Source organism: Mya arenaria, chromosome 11, assembly GCF_026914265.1.
Source record: "Mya arenaria isolate MELC-2E11 chromosome 11, ASM2691426v1".
Taxonomy (NCBI): domain Eukaryota; kingdom Metazoa; phylum Mollusca; class Bivalvia; order Myida; family Myidae; genus Mya; species Mya arenaria.
Genome location: NC_069132.1, coordinates 63,736,588 through 63,751,946, shown reverse-complemented (window position 1 = coordinate 63,751,946; position 15,359 = coordinate 63,736,588). Strand labels below are relative to the sequence as shown.

General features: G+C 36.6%; 1 protein-coding gene across 2 annotated transcripts in view; it reads right to left on the bottom strand.

The window, feature by feature from the left end:
- Positions 1–24: 24 nt before the first annotated feature.
- LOC128207952 (interferon-induced very large GTPase 1-like) overlaps positions 25–15,359 on the bottom strand; it is a 32,202-nt gene continuing 16,867 nt past the window's right edge. For both annotated transcript variants that reach the window (XM_052911176.1, XM_052911178.1), the window contains one exon: positions 25–3,852. In XM_052911176.1, the coding sequence (XP_052767136.1) occupies positions 380–3,852 (3,473 nt within the window). In that variant the 3' untranslated portion in view covers positions 25–379. The remainder of the gene's footprint in view (positions 3,853–15,359) is intronic.

The following is a 15,359-nucleotide window of genomic DNA, read 5'->3' as shown; positions in this document are numbered from 1 at the left end:
TAAATGCTCAACGGCAGGCAGTCAGGAGCTGGTCAGCGTGGTGTCTGGATGTTCTTATTTCAATTAGTGTAACATAACCTGTTTACACTTGAAGCGTGGCGGAAGTTGCGCAGTACGTCATTGCAATTTCCAAGCCCACGCAGATGATCAACAAGCAGCTTCGCTGTCGAATATTTTTCCTCCAACCCACCCCACCTCCTTTCTGCCTGTTCAACTTTGTATTTGTGAGTTAATATTGTACATTCAGAAAGGACTTTTTTGTACGCCCAACTTTATGGGACTTGTACTTATAATTTCACTCATAATCTCAATTATATAATAATCATACAATAAATATTGGCTGGTGAAAATGCACCAGCCCTTTTCAATCCAATAGCTGTTAGTGGTTCTTGTCCCATAAATGAACTCTGTCTGTGAGAGCGCAAATATAAAGTATTATCTGTTTAGCTTCATTTGGTTCGTCAGTGTTTATATCGGTGCGACAAAAAGGACTTGAGGCAAAACTATTTCTTAATGTAGTTGGTTCTGTTGTATGCTTGATCACTTTCTGGAGAATTTTAATATCATTTTTGAATTTTTCAAGCACATGTAGCTTTGTTAATTCGTGAAAGTCAATTTTGTCGCAAACATTTTCATTTTTATACCTTTTCCATATCTTATTAAATGAACTATCAATGGTTTTTCGATCAATTCCATTCCCCTTTTTGCGTAATGTTTTTGCAAGCTTAGTGGCCTCTGATTTCAGCAAGGTTCGTTTGTCCTTCATTAGCTTTAAAGTGGAAAGTTCAAATTTTTTGATTTCACAACTGTTGTTAAGTTCTTTAACTAAACTACTATGTATTTCATCAGATCTCTTTTTAATATACAAATGAATGTCGCATTTCCATTTAAATGCTATATCTTTATATTCACTCTCACCAAAAATTTTTTCGCACATGGTTAATGCTGACTCTGTAAATTGTTCAATCGCATTGGAAGTTTCATATCTCAGTTTATTCCTTTCGTCTTCTACATTTGTTTCTAATTTACATTGTGAAAGGCTGCCTTGAGAACAAGTCAGTACTTTTTTTCTAACAGACATCTCCTCACGCCACAGCGCTCTGTTTATTTGTTCAAATATCGTGCAGTATGCTTTAATTTCCAACCTGTTCCGGAAGGAAAACACAAAATTTTCTGAAATAACTCCTTTCCATAAATCAACTGCTTGTATTCCAAAATCAGTAAATGATTTGCCTGAGTCAATATTCATTGCCGAGTTCATAAGACAATGTTTTAACTTGATAATAGCGGAGCTATACTCAGTGTTAACATGCTTTAAGTGATAAACCCCTTGCCAAAGGCAGGGTATATATTGTACGCTTGAATCGTGATCAAATTGAATGACATCAGTGAAACGTTTTGATAAAGAACCTTCTTGGATTGCAGCCTCTTCAGTTACAACGTCTAAACATTCCACGAACCTTTTAATCCCTGCTGACATTTTTTTCTTAGCTGCGTGTTCTGACACATTGTGGTGCACAAGAAAGCATCTTTGATCTTTTGGAAGAGCATTATTTGCTTCATACAGGCGTAGCAGAGCATTAATAACTATCTGTAAAATGTCTTTCAGATCGGAAATATGCTCTCCCATGATATTCATGATTGAAATATTTCCTAATCCAGTAACAAAAGTAGCCATTTCGTTATCACGGTTGTAACTGTATAATACAGTTAAAAGGTCTGATGACCTTAGACCTTCCGAATCAACAACCATTAAATAATTAAAGGGAGAGATTCCTGTAAACTTACACCTCATTGGCAACAACTGTGCATAAATTCCTCTTGTACATCGACCTGAACTGACGGAAAAATGTACACCAAACATGGTATTCAACAAAGTTGATTTGCCCGAGCTTTGTAATCCCAAAACAGACACTGTAATCAGCTTCGAATTGATTAGTTTAGCATTGATCGAAGCAAGAACATTTCTAATCCAAAGGGTTGGCATATAAAAATTATCGCTGTCAATTAGCTCTAGATGAACTTGTCCCTGAATGACCAAATCAGCGTATGTGTTCGTTATTTTTTCCAGTGAAGGTAGGTTTATCTGTTCTGTATCTTCCGTTAAATATATAAATGAATCGCATATGTGGGCCGTTTCTCTGAAAAGAAATTCTACACCAAAAGTAAGATTTTCAATTTGTTTCTCAATGTCAGTTATAGTCAGTTCTTGTTGTTTTATTTCGTGTTCTGTTGCATTGTTTAAGCGCAGCTGTTTTAAGACTTTCTCTTCGTTTTCCTTCATCAATTGTAAATGGGGCATACGTTTTCTCATTTTTTTTTCCATTCCATGTTTTAACCAGTTGATATAAAAATGTCTTTCAACATTTGTTTTGCACTCACACAGATTTTGTACAAAAGAAGCAACACTCTCTGTTATATTTTGTGTTTGCTTTATGCGGACACCCAATATTTGATCTTGAATTTTTTCCGACTCATCTGATGATTGTGATACCTCAAGCGCTCTAATTAACTTACTTAGTTCACTAGAGTAAATGGATGAGCAGGGCGTTATTGAATGTCTGCAGTGGTCAAGGTCATCTTTTATTGAAATGTTTTTGTCATACTTCCACGCCGTTGTTTCCTGAATGATTTCTTGAAGTACATTATCTGCAGCCCGTTCGGCATTGTTAGATTCTGCTTGGAAAATTGTTTCAACTAAAAGATCTTGGCTCGTCTTTCTATCAAATCGTTCGTGTAAAGAGTCGCCTTTTTTTCCTCTCAAGTGCTCTTTTAGTACCATTAATATATTTTCTACAATTTCCCCAGTTTTACTTACATCATGACCTTTATTAGTCTGAATAAATTTAATATCAGAGCTTGATTCTTTTGAAATTTCATTTATGTATTTTAACACCTGTAAAGTATCTCGGTCTCTGAAAACTAGCCCTGACATTACCACGACCACAAATTGAAATCGTTTTAGAATATGTTCATAAGACTTAATGCTTCTTTTAAGGTCATCAATGTCAGTAAATACAACTAATATATCAGCTAAGTTCTTAGTAAGATTTAAAAAAGATGCATTAAAATCTTCTGCTAAATTACCTCTCATGTTAAAAAGAGTTGTCATGATCTCCATATAGTTTTCTGGACGTGGGTGCAACCAAAATAAATCAACAGTTCCTTTACTCACAGACCTCGTTTCATGTTGTGACTCGCATGAGTAATCATAGAATACAGGAAATTTTGTTTTTGTTTTTTCGTCGGAGAGAATTTCATTTAATATACATGATTTGGACAACGTGGGTCTACCAAGACGTCCAAACGCGACCACATGAGTTGAAATGTCAAAAGCATGCTCACTAAACGTTGATGATTCATCAAAAGACAAACTTAAATGACGCAGAGGCCAGATGAAGGCCTTAACTAAATTTGATCTGTAATCTTTGGATAGAAAGGGCACGGCCAAGTTGCAAATATATAGTTTTCTAACAATAATTTGTTTTACGAAAGGGTCACAGCAATGAAATAATGTCCAAAGAATGTCAAGCCTGCTTATTGATCCTCCTTCCTCTGTTGTTTGTGGTGCAGCATCATAAAAGTGTTCCAAATCTACAACTAGTGTTCCCGTGTCTTCCAATTTTGTAAGTTGGTTTGGCACAGTATCCCTTGCGTAATAAACAGCTGATAACAGACTTTTTAACAAAATCCAAGGCGCCTTTTTAAGATTTTCCTCGTTGCTTGATTCCTGTTTATTATGTATGTCTACTGCAAGAGCTTCTACCACAGATATCTTTTCGGGAAATTTGTTTGTCAAATCAAGTTGCAAAAGAAGTTTTTTCAGTTCCTCGTTGAAAAAAGGGTGATGTCCTGAAAATAGAAACACTGACATTATTCACTCATGTATATCGCTTAGACAGTTAACTCAAAAGAACAAAGCATACATAACTTAACATTCTAGCAAACACAGAGTAGGTAGATTTTGTCTCGGACTATTACTGATATGCAACATATTGAAAAAACACTGGAATTCAAATTTTTTGTCAAGCCTATTAATAACAACAATATTTATACATGTCTTCTGTCTTGAATATATATTTGAAGATATTGTATATCAGAAACAAAGAGCTATTAAACTCTTGACCCAGATCACCAAATAGCTAACAAAACCCTGGTGAACACCTGTCAATGCTCAACAACAAAACTTTATTTCGGTCAAATATGCTCAGTACATTTAAAGTCATTTTTTATGCTCTGATTTATAGAGATTTGTCAGTGAAATAAATTGAAATTTACTGTTTCAAACAGTGAAAATATGAATTTGATATTTTTCACTCTTCAAATTTTAGCAATTTTTACGTCCAAATCAAACTACATCATGCCGAGGGCTGGGACACAATTCCGATGATGCCATTTCAGAAATAACTTTACGTTCGCATATAATTTGGCGCGCTTTTCTGAAAAATTACAATTAAATGTTGTCGTTTTTCAGGAATATACTTAAAAGAATGTTTTTTTTCAATGTAGTATCGCAAACTATTTGAACTCTTGAACACCAAAAGTATATTGTTCACTCATGGCTACCCCATTCGTGAAATAAGCTTTTGGTGCTTACTCGGTGACAAATATTGCGATTTTGCACAGAAACAAACAATTATCCTCTGTATAGCTTTCTAAAGGTGATAATAAAACAAGAACAAGAGGGCCATGATGGCCCTAAATCGCTCACCTGAGTCAAAGAATTTAACCTTTGTTATCAATATAGCTTGTTTCTCAAAGAATATTTAACAAGAGCTGTCACAGTATGTGACAAATGCCCCCAAATGTGACATTGACCTATGAACAAGTACATAAAATGTTGATCTTGCCTTACATATGGCAAGTTATTTTAAATTGCCTCTGAACATAAAAAACACCACAATACTACTTGACAGCCTTCACTCATATTCAGCACTCCATTGTGAATAAACGCTTAGTGTATCTTTCATCTTAGAGGTAGGGGCATGCGTCTTGCACTCGACACGTCGTCTTGGTATGTCGAATACATGTGGCAAGTCATTTTGAAATCTGTCCGTACAAGAGAAAGTTACAGCCCGAACACGACATCCTATACTCCATGTACTTATATGCAGCATTCCATTGTGAATAAACAAGTGTGACCTTCAACTTAGAGGTAAGGACACAGGTCTTGCACATGACATGTGGTCTTGGTATGTTGAACACATGTGGCAAGTCATTTTAAAATCTGTACACCCTATACTCTATGTCCTTATATATGCAGTATTTCATTGTGAATAACACTTAGTGTGACCTTGACCTTAGAGGTAGGGACACGGGTCTTGCACGCGACACGTCGTCTTGATATGTCAAACACATGTGGCAAGTCATTTTAAATTACTGTCATACAAAAGAAAGTTACAGCCCGGACACGACAACCTATACTCTATGTCCTTATATGCAGCGTTCCATTGTGAATAAACAAGTGTGACCTTGACCTTAGAGGGAGGGACACAGGTCTTGGTTGCGACATGTTGTCTTAGTATGTCAAACACACGTGGCAAGTTATTTTAAAATATGTCCATACAAGAGAAAGTTACAGCCGGGACATGACAACTTATACTCTATGTCCTTATATGCAGCATTCCATTGTGAATAAACACTAAGTGTGACCTTGACCTTAGAGGTAAGGACACGGGTCTTGCACATGACACGTCGCTTTGGTATGTCGAACACATCTGGCAAGTTATAATAATATCTGTCCATACAAGAGAAAGTTACAGGACGGACACGAGTTATTGAACCAGACACACGGACAGACGGTGAGATTTTAATATGCCCACCTTCGGGCGCATAAAAAACATACTGGTCAAACATGTTGCCTTGGATAATCACTGACAGGACTTGTCACAGTTGCCTGCACACTCACAGGACTTGTCACAGTTTCCTGCACACTGACAGGACTTGGTGATTGACTGCACACTGACAGGATTTTATTCAGTTACCTGCACACTGACAGGACTTGATGATTAACTGCACACTGACAGAATTTTATTCTCACCTGCACACTGACATGACTTTGTTCAGTTGCATGCGCAGCACACTGACAGGACTTGATAATTGACTGCACACTGACAGCACTTGGTACAGATACCTGCACACTGACAGGACTTTTTTCAGTTGCCTTGCACACTGACAAGACTTTGTTCAATTGCCTGCACACTGACAAAACTATGTTAAATTGCTTGCACACTGAAAGAACTTTTAGTATATATGTACACAAACAACAAACAGTGCACCATCCAATAAAATCAATAAACTGCCTTAAGCTCTAAAAATCAAATATCAGATCACATTCAATACCTTCAACTAATATTATCACTATTGCCCATCTAGGACAACATCAGATTCCTTCTAATATTAATAATAGTTATTAGTGAATAACACTATCCACACAGAAGATAAGATTGTAGCATCTGCATGAACAATAATCGACATGAAGTTTAATGGAAAAGTCTGATTATTTAATTTATTATTTATTAAAAATGAAATTTCTAAAGTGTAAAATAATTATTTGAATCTATGAACCTTTAAAAAAGAACAATAATTACCTCAGAAGTGACTATGTTGAAGACTTCATAAAATTTAAAATCTTTTCCCTTGTTACTAAGTATAGAAAGTAGTGGAATCCCCAACAAAAAGGGAGACCATATAGCAAGACTTGCTGCCCTTGCTTCATGAGTAAACTTTACATAACTTTCAGATTTAAAAAAAATGTATTTATAATGATTAATTAAAATTAGCAGAAATAATTATATCGATAGCTTCTTATCATGTCATTTAGATAATTCCCCAAAAATGCATGTTTAATTCCTTATCTTAAATTAGACGTGCGCAATTTTGAACCCATTTCAATCGCCATATTGCTCATGAGGTGTATGAATATTGACCAGAGAGAAAGAGTTAATTACTCCTCTAGAGACACGACGGTTCATATTTTAAATAATACAACAAGGTAAGTTCATACAATGCATGTTTAACGGTTTAAAGCAATAATTTTCTGTGTAAATTACAAGGTTGCTTCAATGAAATTTTAGCATACATGTAATTCAACCCGATTCGCCCTCAATCGACATCGCGCCGATTTGTACTTTTTTGTATGAGAAAACAATGTTATTTGTTCTCTTAAATAATATCTGTAAATACATGTACTAGTATTTTCTGTGTAACTTTGATCATGATCCGAAAGGCCCATGTTATTTACCCTTGTTTTTGTTAAACACAATGCCATCCAGCAAAATTAATATATTGTTATCAAATTCATATTATTATGTACCCCTTTTTGACAGGTTTATGATGGATGATGTTATGCCTAGCTTTACCGTGAAGGGGAAAAGGAGAAAATGACTTTCCAAAAGCAGTTTTTCAAGGTAATACTTGCCAAGTCAAATCTGCTTATTGACAGTAATCATTTAATTATTTTATTATTAAAGTGAGTACCAGGTATAGTCTTGTGCATTCACCTCTTATAAAAATAGCACTAAAGCCGGCTCAAGGAAAACAAAGCAATTATTCACTGGAAATGATTTTATACTCGATAGCTTTGATCACAGATTCTAGTAACTGAAATAAGTATAACAATTAAAGATAATGAAAAAATACAGCAAATATTGTGCCAAAACTGGATAAATTCTGTTGTGTGGAATTTGATATCAAAACTTTATTTTCAGCTGTTTCAAGTCAATATAATTTAATTTGACAAGATTTTTATGTATTTCAGCAAATGTCACTGTATTTACTGCTACTGAACATAAGGTTGATGGGGCAATTGGATCCTGTCTGAAGTACGCTCCAGACAGACAAGGAGGTGGAGGACGACTAACTGTTTACACAAGTTAATTAACATACATCTCTAAACTTTAATTGAATGTGCCTTTATCATTTAATACTTTAAGTGTCTGTACAGATTGGTTGTGAAAATAAAACTTGTACATTGTCTGAGTTGTTTGTTAATGAATGTAGGTGTATGTTACAGTTATTCCTTATTACCTGTTACCTGTGTGGTATACATGTTTATACTATGGATTTTGGTCATTATCACCACGTTGTTTCAACGTCATAACTCCGACGTTGTTTCAACGTCGTGATTTCGACGTCTAAAAAACTTACATTTTCAACCAATATACAACGTTTATCCAACGTCAGTTTCTGACGTTGTTACAACGTCTTTCCAACGTCAATTGTTTGCTGGGAGGCTTCATAGTATTTGGCAAAAACTTTTTGTAATTTTTCCTTAGGTTGCAATGGCAACCATTATCTTTGAACAATTTTGAAAAAGCACCAACCAAGGATTATTCCTATGAAGTTTTATTAAAATTTTCCAAGGGGTTTAGGAGAAGATGATGATTATAACCAATTGTGGACGCTTTTCCTTTAGGTTGCCATGGCAACCAGCGTTCCGCATGGAATTCATTTCTTTGAACAATTTTAAAACCAACCAAGAATCATTCCTATAAAGTTTTATTAAAATTGTCCAAGGGGTTTAAGAGAAGATGTAATTATAACCAATTGTTGACATTATCCTTTAGGTTGCCATGGTGACCAGAGTTCTGCATGGAATTCATTTCTTTGAACAATTTAAAAAAAAGCACCAACCAAGGATCATTCCTATGAAGTTTCATTAAAATTGTCCAAGAGGTTTAGGAGAAGATGATGATTTTAACCAATTGTGGACGCTTTTCCTTTAGGTTGCCATGGCAACCAGAGTTCCGCATGGAATTAATTTCTTTGAACAATTTTGAAAAAGCATCAATCAAGAATCATTCCTATGAAGTTTTATTAAAATTGTCCAAGGTGTTTAGGAGTAGATGTAATTATAACCAATTGTTAACGTTATCCTTTAGGTTGCAATGGCAACCAGAGTTCTGCATGAAATTCATCTTTTTGAACAATTTTGAAAAAGCACCAACCAAGAATCATTCCTATGAAGTTTTATTAAAATTGTCCAAGGGGTTTAGGAGGAGATGATGATGATTATAACCAACTGTTGACATTTTCCTTTAGGTTGCAATGGCAACCAGAGTTCTGCATGAAATTAATTTCTTTGAACAATTTTGAAAAAGCACCAACAAAGGATCATTTCTATGAAGTCTCATTAAAATTGTCCAAGAGGTTTAGGAGAAGATGATGATTATAACCAATTGTGGACGCTTTTTCTTTAGGTTTCCATGGCAACCAGAGTTCTGCATGGAATTTATCTCTTTGAACAATTTTGAAAAAGCACCAACCAAGGATCATTCATATGAAGTTTCATCAAAATTGTCCAAGCGGTTTAGAAGAGGATGATTATAACCAATTGTTGACGACGGACGACGGACAACAGATGCCGGAAGACGGACGACAGATGCCGGACATAGACTGATCACAATAGCTCACCTTGAGCACTTTGTGCTCAGGTGAGCTAAAAATAAATAACAACTTGTATGAGTATACATGGAGAGTAAAAAACGCCTCTTAATCATAACATTCCGATGCGAAAGCACTTTACGTTTACCCTGTGCCACTAAACAGGGTTTATGTATAAACGTTTGGCTTCTGAGCTTGTTTCTTAGTTTTTCACATTAAGTATTGTATAAAGTAACGCTTTTATTGCTTAACCGGGCAAAGAAATATCTTGTTTTTAAAGTGTCCGAAAACCAGTCTTGCCAGACGAGTAATTAAACCAAAATTAACAAGTAATAACAACCAAGTCAATATCGGTCAATATCAGTCGGGCGGTATGTTATTGGATTCCCAGCAGACACCATTTTTAATACGGACCGGGTTAATCTTCTGACAGCATTCAGCAGATATCTTATATAAAAACCTTTGCTATAAGTTACTTTGAATTGTATTCCTTTCTTCTGCATATAGAGTTGGGATCCCTTATCATAAAATAACTTGGGGTTACCCTTTATTATTTTTTATGATTGGTTTGTATTTAAGATTCCTCAATGTAATGCATACTTGGATAAGATTTACCTTTTATGTTTCTACTTCTGAATCTTTGGGATAAGTGTGAGGTGTGTGCACACTTAATAAGTTTAAACCCCCAGTACCATTAATCCGAATTCCAATTTTAAGATAATGTGAGCACAATTGTAGTATAGAAAATACTGTTTCAATTCAGATCAGTTTAGCCTAAACAAAGAGAGTGTAACAAAATATTGACAATGTATATATTTAATCCAATAAGCCGCAACAGCACTATATGGAAATAAGAATCATTAGAATGTTCATAATCATATGATTTACATATGCAAGGGTGGATATTTTTTTAACTTACAAATACATAGCAATGCAGAGAACAAGAGCTTTCACAGAGACAGCGCGCTCGACTATTCCGCCGCTTTTCAGTGTATGGATTGAAAATTTTTGGCGAAACATGCATGGATCACTGTTAGGTTAGATTTTAATTCAATACATGATGTGCTGAGATATTTACATAAATTGAATTGGAAAATATTTGAGGTGGTAGGCAAACTTTAACGTAAATTTTAAGTCGAAAAAGGGGCATAATTTTGTCCAAATGCTTGATAGAGTTACCTCCTCCTGTGTACAGGTGTGGGGCATGATGGTGAACAAGCGTGCAAAGTTTCAAAACCAGATGTAAACGGACTTTGAGAATATTTGTGGTGGTACGCAAACTTTAATGTAAATTCTAAGTAGAACAAGAGCTGTCACAGTATGTGACGAATGCCCCCGAATGTGACATTGACCTACGAACAAGGTCAGTACATGAAAAGTTGATCTTGCCTTTACATGTCAAATACATATGGCAAGTTATTTTAAATTGCCTCTGAACATAAAAAATACCACCCATACTTGACAACCTACACTGTTATGTCCTTATATTCAAAATTCCCTTGTGAATAAACAATTAGTGTATCTTTCACCTTAGAGGTAGGGACATGGGTCTTGCACACGACACGTCGTCTTCGTATGTGGAACACATGTAGCAAGTGATTTTAAAATCTGTCCATACAAGGGAAAGTAACAGCCCTGACACGACAACCTATACTCTATGTCCTTATATGCAGCACTCCATTGTGAATAAACACTAAGTGTGACCTTGACCTTTGAGGCAGGGACACGGGTCTTGCACGCGACACGTCGTCTTGGTATGTGGAACACATGTGGCAAGTTATTTTAAAATCTGTCCATACAAGGGAAAGTTACAGCCCGGACACGACAACCTATACTCTATGTCCTTATATGCAGCATTCCATTGTGAATAAACACTATGTGTGACCTTGACCTTTGAGGCAGGGACACGGGTCTTGCACGCGACACGTCGTCTTGGTATGTGGAACACACGTGGCAAGTTATTTTAAAATCTGTCCATACAAGAGAAAGTTACAGCCCGGACACGACAACCAATACTCTATGTCCTTATATGCAACACTCCATTGTGTATAACCACTAAGTGTGACCTTGACCTTTGAGGTAGGGACACGGGTCTTGCACGCGACACGTCGTCTTGGTATGTGGAACACATGTGGCAAGTTATTTTAAAATCTGTCCATACAAGGGAAAGTTTAAACTCGGACACGGCAACCTATACTCTATGTCCTTATATGCAGCATTCCATTGTGAATAAACACTATGTGTGACCTTGACCTTTGAGGCAGGGACATGGGTCTTGTGCGCGACACGTCGTCTTCGTATGTGGAACACATGTGGCAAGTTATTTTAAAATCTGTCCATACAAGAGAAAGTTACAGCCCAGACAAGACAACCTATACTCTATGTCCTTATATGCAGCAATCCATTGTGAATAAACACTTAGTGTGACCTTGACCTTTGAGGCAGGGACACGGGTCTTGCACGCGACACGTCGTCTTGGTATGTGGAACACATGTGGCAAGTTATTTTAAAATCTGTCCATACAAGGGAAAGTTACAGCCCGGACACGACAACCTATACTCTATGTCCTTATATGCAGCACTCCATTGTAAATAAACACTAAGTGTGACCTTGACCTTTGAGGTAGGGACACGGGTCTTGCACGCGACACGTCGTCTTGGTATGTGGAACACATGTGGCAAGTTATTTTAAAATCTGTCCATACAAGAGAAAGTTACAGCCCGGACACGACAACCTATACTCTATGTCCTTATATGCAGCACTCCATTGTGAATAAACACTAAGTGTGACCTTGACCTCTGAGGTAGGGACACGGGTTTTGCACGCGACACGTCCTCTTGGTATGTGGAACACATTTGGCAAGTTATTATAAAATCTGTCCATACAAGGGAAAGTTACAGCCCGGACACGACAACCTATACTCTATGTCCTTATATGCAGCAATCTATTGTGAATAAACACTAAGTGTGACCTTGACCTTTGAGGTAGGGACACGGGTCTTGCACGCGACACGTCGTCTTGGTATGTGGAACACATGTGGCAAGTTATTTTAAAATCTGTCCATACAAGAGAAAGTTACAGCCCGGACAAGACAACCTATACTCTATGTCCTTATATGCAGCACTCCATTGCAAATAAACACTAAGTGTGACCTTGACCTTTGAGGTAGGGACACGGGTCTTGCACGCGACACGTCATCTTGGTATGTGGTACACATGTGGCAAGTTATTTTAAAATCTGTCCATACAAGAGGAAGTTACAGCCCGGACACAACAACCTATACTCTATGTCCTTATATGCAGCACTCCATTGTGAATAAACACTAAGTGTGACCTTAACCTTTGAGGTAGGGACACGAGTCTTGCACGCGACACGTCGTCTTGGTATGTGGAACACATGTGGCAAGTTATTTTAAAATCTGTCCATACAAGGGAAAGTTACAGAGCCGGACGGACGGACGGTGCGATTTTAATATGCCCACCTTCGGGGGCATAAAAAGGGGCATAGTTTTGTCCAAATGCTTGATAGAGTTACCTCCTCCTGTGTACAGGTGTGGGGCATGATGGTGAACAAGTGTGCAAAGTTTCAAAGCCAGATGTAAATGGACTTTGAAAATATTTGAGGTGGTACGCTAACGTTAACATAAGTGGTTTCACCGACGCCAACACTGGGGTGACTGGGATAGCTCTCCTTAATCTTCGAATAGTCAAGCTAAAAATGACTCAGCGTACCAGGAAGTATGAATGCTAATATACTTTTGCAAAATCTGAGGTATATATTAACGGATAATGATAGCACATATGTCCTTCCATCTTACATACAATGGTACTGGGTATAGTTCGTCCATAATAGCTTATTTAGCTAACAGTGCAGGCCGTACTGCATTAATTATGTATTGTATATTTGAATTCCCGACCTGTCATATCTGATTAATATAATTATTATGCAAGATCGCTCCAATGAGGACAAGAAACTTAAAGGAGTTTTCAAATACATAAGAGTTTTCCCTGTCATCCGTGTTTTATACATGTGTTTTACTGATATGTGCAAAATATTACATATTCTTACATGATTTATTTTGTAATATTTATGCAAAAAGCTGCAGAAACAAGCTCAGTAGCAAAAAGTTTAAACATAAACCCGGTTTAATGGCACAGGGTAAACGCCAAAGACATAGAACATAAAATCACAAACAAGAAACATAGAAGAACAGCACAAAACTCCACAAACAGCACAGTGCATGCAAACTATATATAAACAAGAGGCCCAAGAGGGCCTATGCTCTACTGGCATGGCTCTTGTGGTCATTTTCAATCCAGAGCATGTATGTATGAGTAATAGGCAACAAATATATAGTTCACTTTTTGTGTTTGGGTTAGCTAAAAAATGCTGCATGTTCAACATATGAGGACAGAAAGTGTTGTAAGCAGATATAAAGTTGCAGGAACTATTTTAATATGTGCCAAGTAAAGGTAATCTAAGGGTAAATAATATTTGCTTTCAAAACTGTACTCATGGTCAAAATTTCATTGCTGTAGCTTTAACAATTAAAAAGTAAGTCAAGAAGGTCGGGGACAAGCTTTTGCCCAAGTGGCATAATTTCAAATGTTTTGCTAGACGGTCATCATATGATGCTCCACAACAAAGGTATGGGCATTGTGGTTTGAAACAAGAAGATTTTGAAAATATTTCTTAAATGAGTCTCTAGGAAACTTGTGACCCGGGGGCACTGCCAGTTTTGACCCAAGGGGCATAATTTGAACAACCATGGAAGTGGACCACTTAATAAAGCTGTTTCAAGCATTAGGCCACACCAAATTGATAACTTGTTCATCAGATTTTTTCCAAACTAGAGCTATCACTGAAGGTGATTAATACCCCAGAACGCCGCCTCTCATTATGATTTATCATTGTATGAAGTTTTATGCTATTCCATCTAGTAGTTTTCAAGTAACTGTCCAGACAAAAGTTTGACAAAAAAAACACAGAAAAAGGCAATAACTCTGTAATTTGCTAAAATAGTGTAGTGATTCATGTACACTGAACTCCTTCTCATTGTGCTGTACCATTGTATAAAGTGTTATTACATTCCATCCGGTATTTTTCAAGTTATGTTCTGGACAAAAAAAAGTAACAAACGGCAATAACTCTGTAATTGGCTGAAATAGAATTGCAGTTCCTGTACACTACACTTCCTCTCATTATGATCTATCACTGTATGGAGTTTTATTAAATTCCATCCAATAGTTTTCAAGATATGCTCCGGAAAAGAAAAAGTAACAAAGGGCAGTAACTCTGTAATTAGCTGAAATAGAATTGCGGTTCCTGTACACTGCACTCCCTCTCATTATGAGCTATCACTGTATGAAGTTTTATTAAATTCCATCCAATATATAGTTTTCAAGTTATGCTCCGGACAAAAAAAGTAACAAAGGGCAGTAACTCTGTAATTAGCTGAAATAGAATTGGGTTACTGTACACTGCATTCCCTCTCATTATGATCTATCACCCTATGTTATAGCGTTATTGATCGCCAAAATCGCAATTGGCGATTAAATATTCGAGAGGGCGACTAAAATCAATTTTTTGCAAGTTTTGCCTTAAAATCTAGTTCAAAACCGTGCTTTTCATGATTTCCATCACTTTTATGACCCAATGTGTCACGTAATGCTACTGTTCACTTAACTTGTTGGAAGTCTTTAAGTTATTAAACAACAACCGTTCGAATGTCAGTTCTTTATTGTTCCATGTTCTTTCTTAGTATAATAACAAGTTCTAAATACAGCATGACATTTAAGGTAATCCCGCATCCTAACTGCCGTCCATTAAGGACCCAAGGCCGCTTTCCTTGCCTTGCCTAACCCCTCTGTTTTTACATCCAAAATCATCTCTCTTATACTACTTTGTTATATAAATATGACAGCTTTACAACCCAAGGAATACACGTTTTTGTAATTAACATGACCATTTTGTAC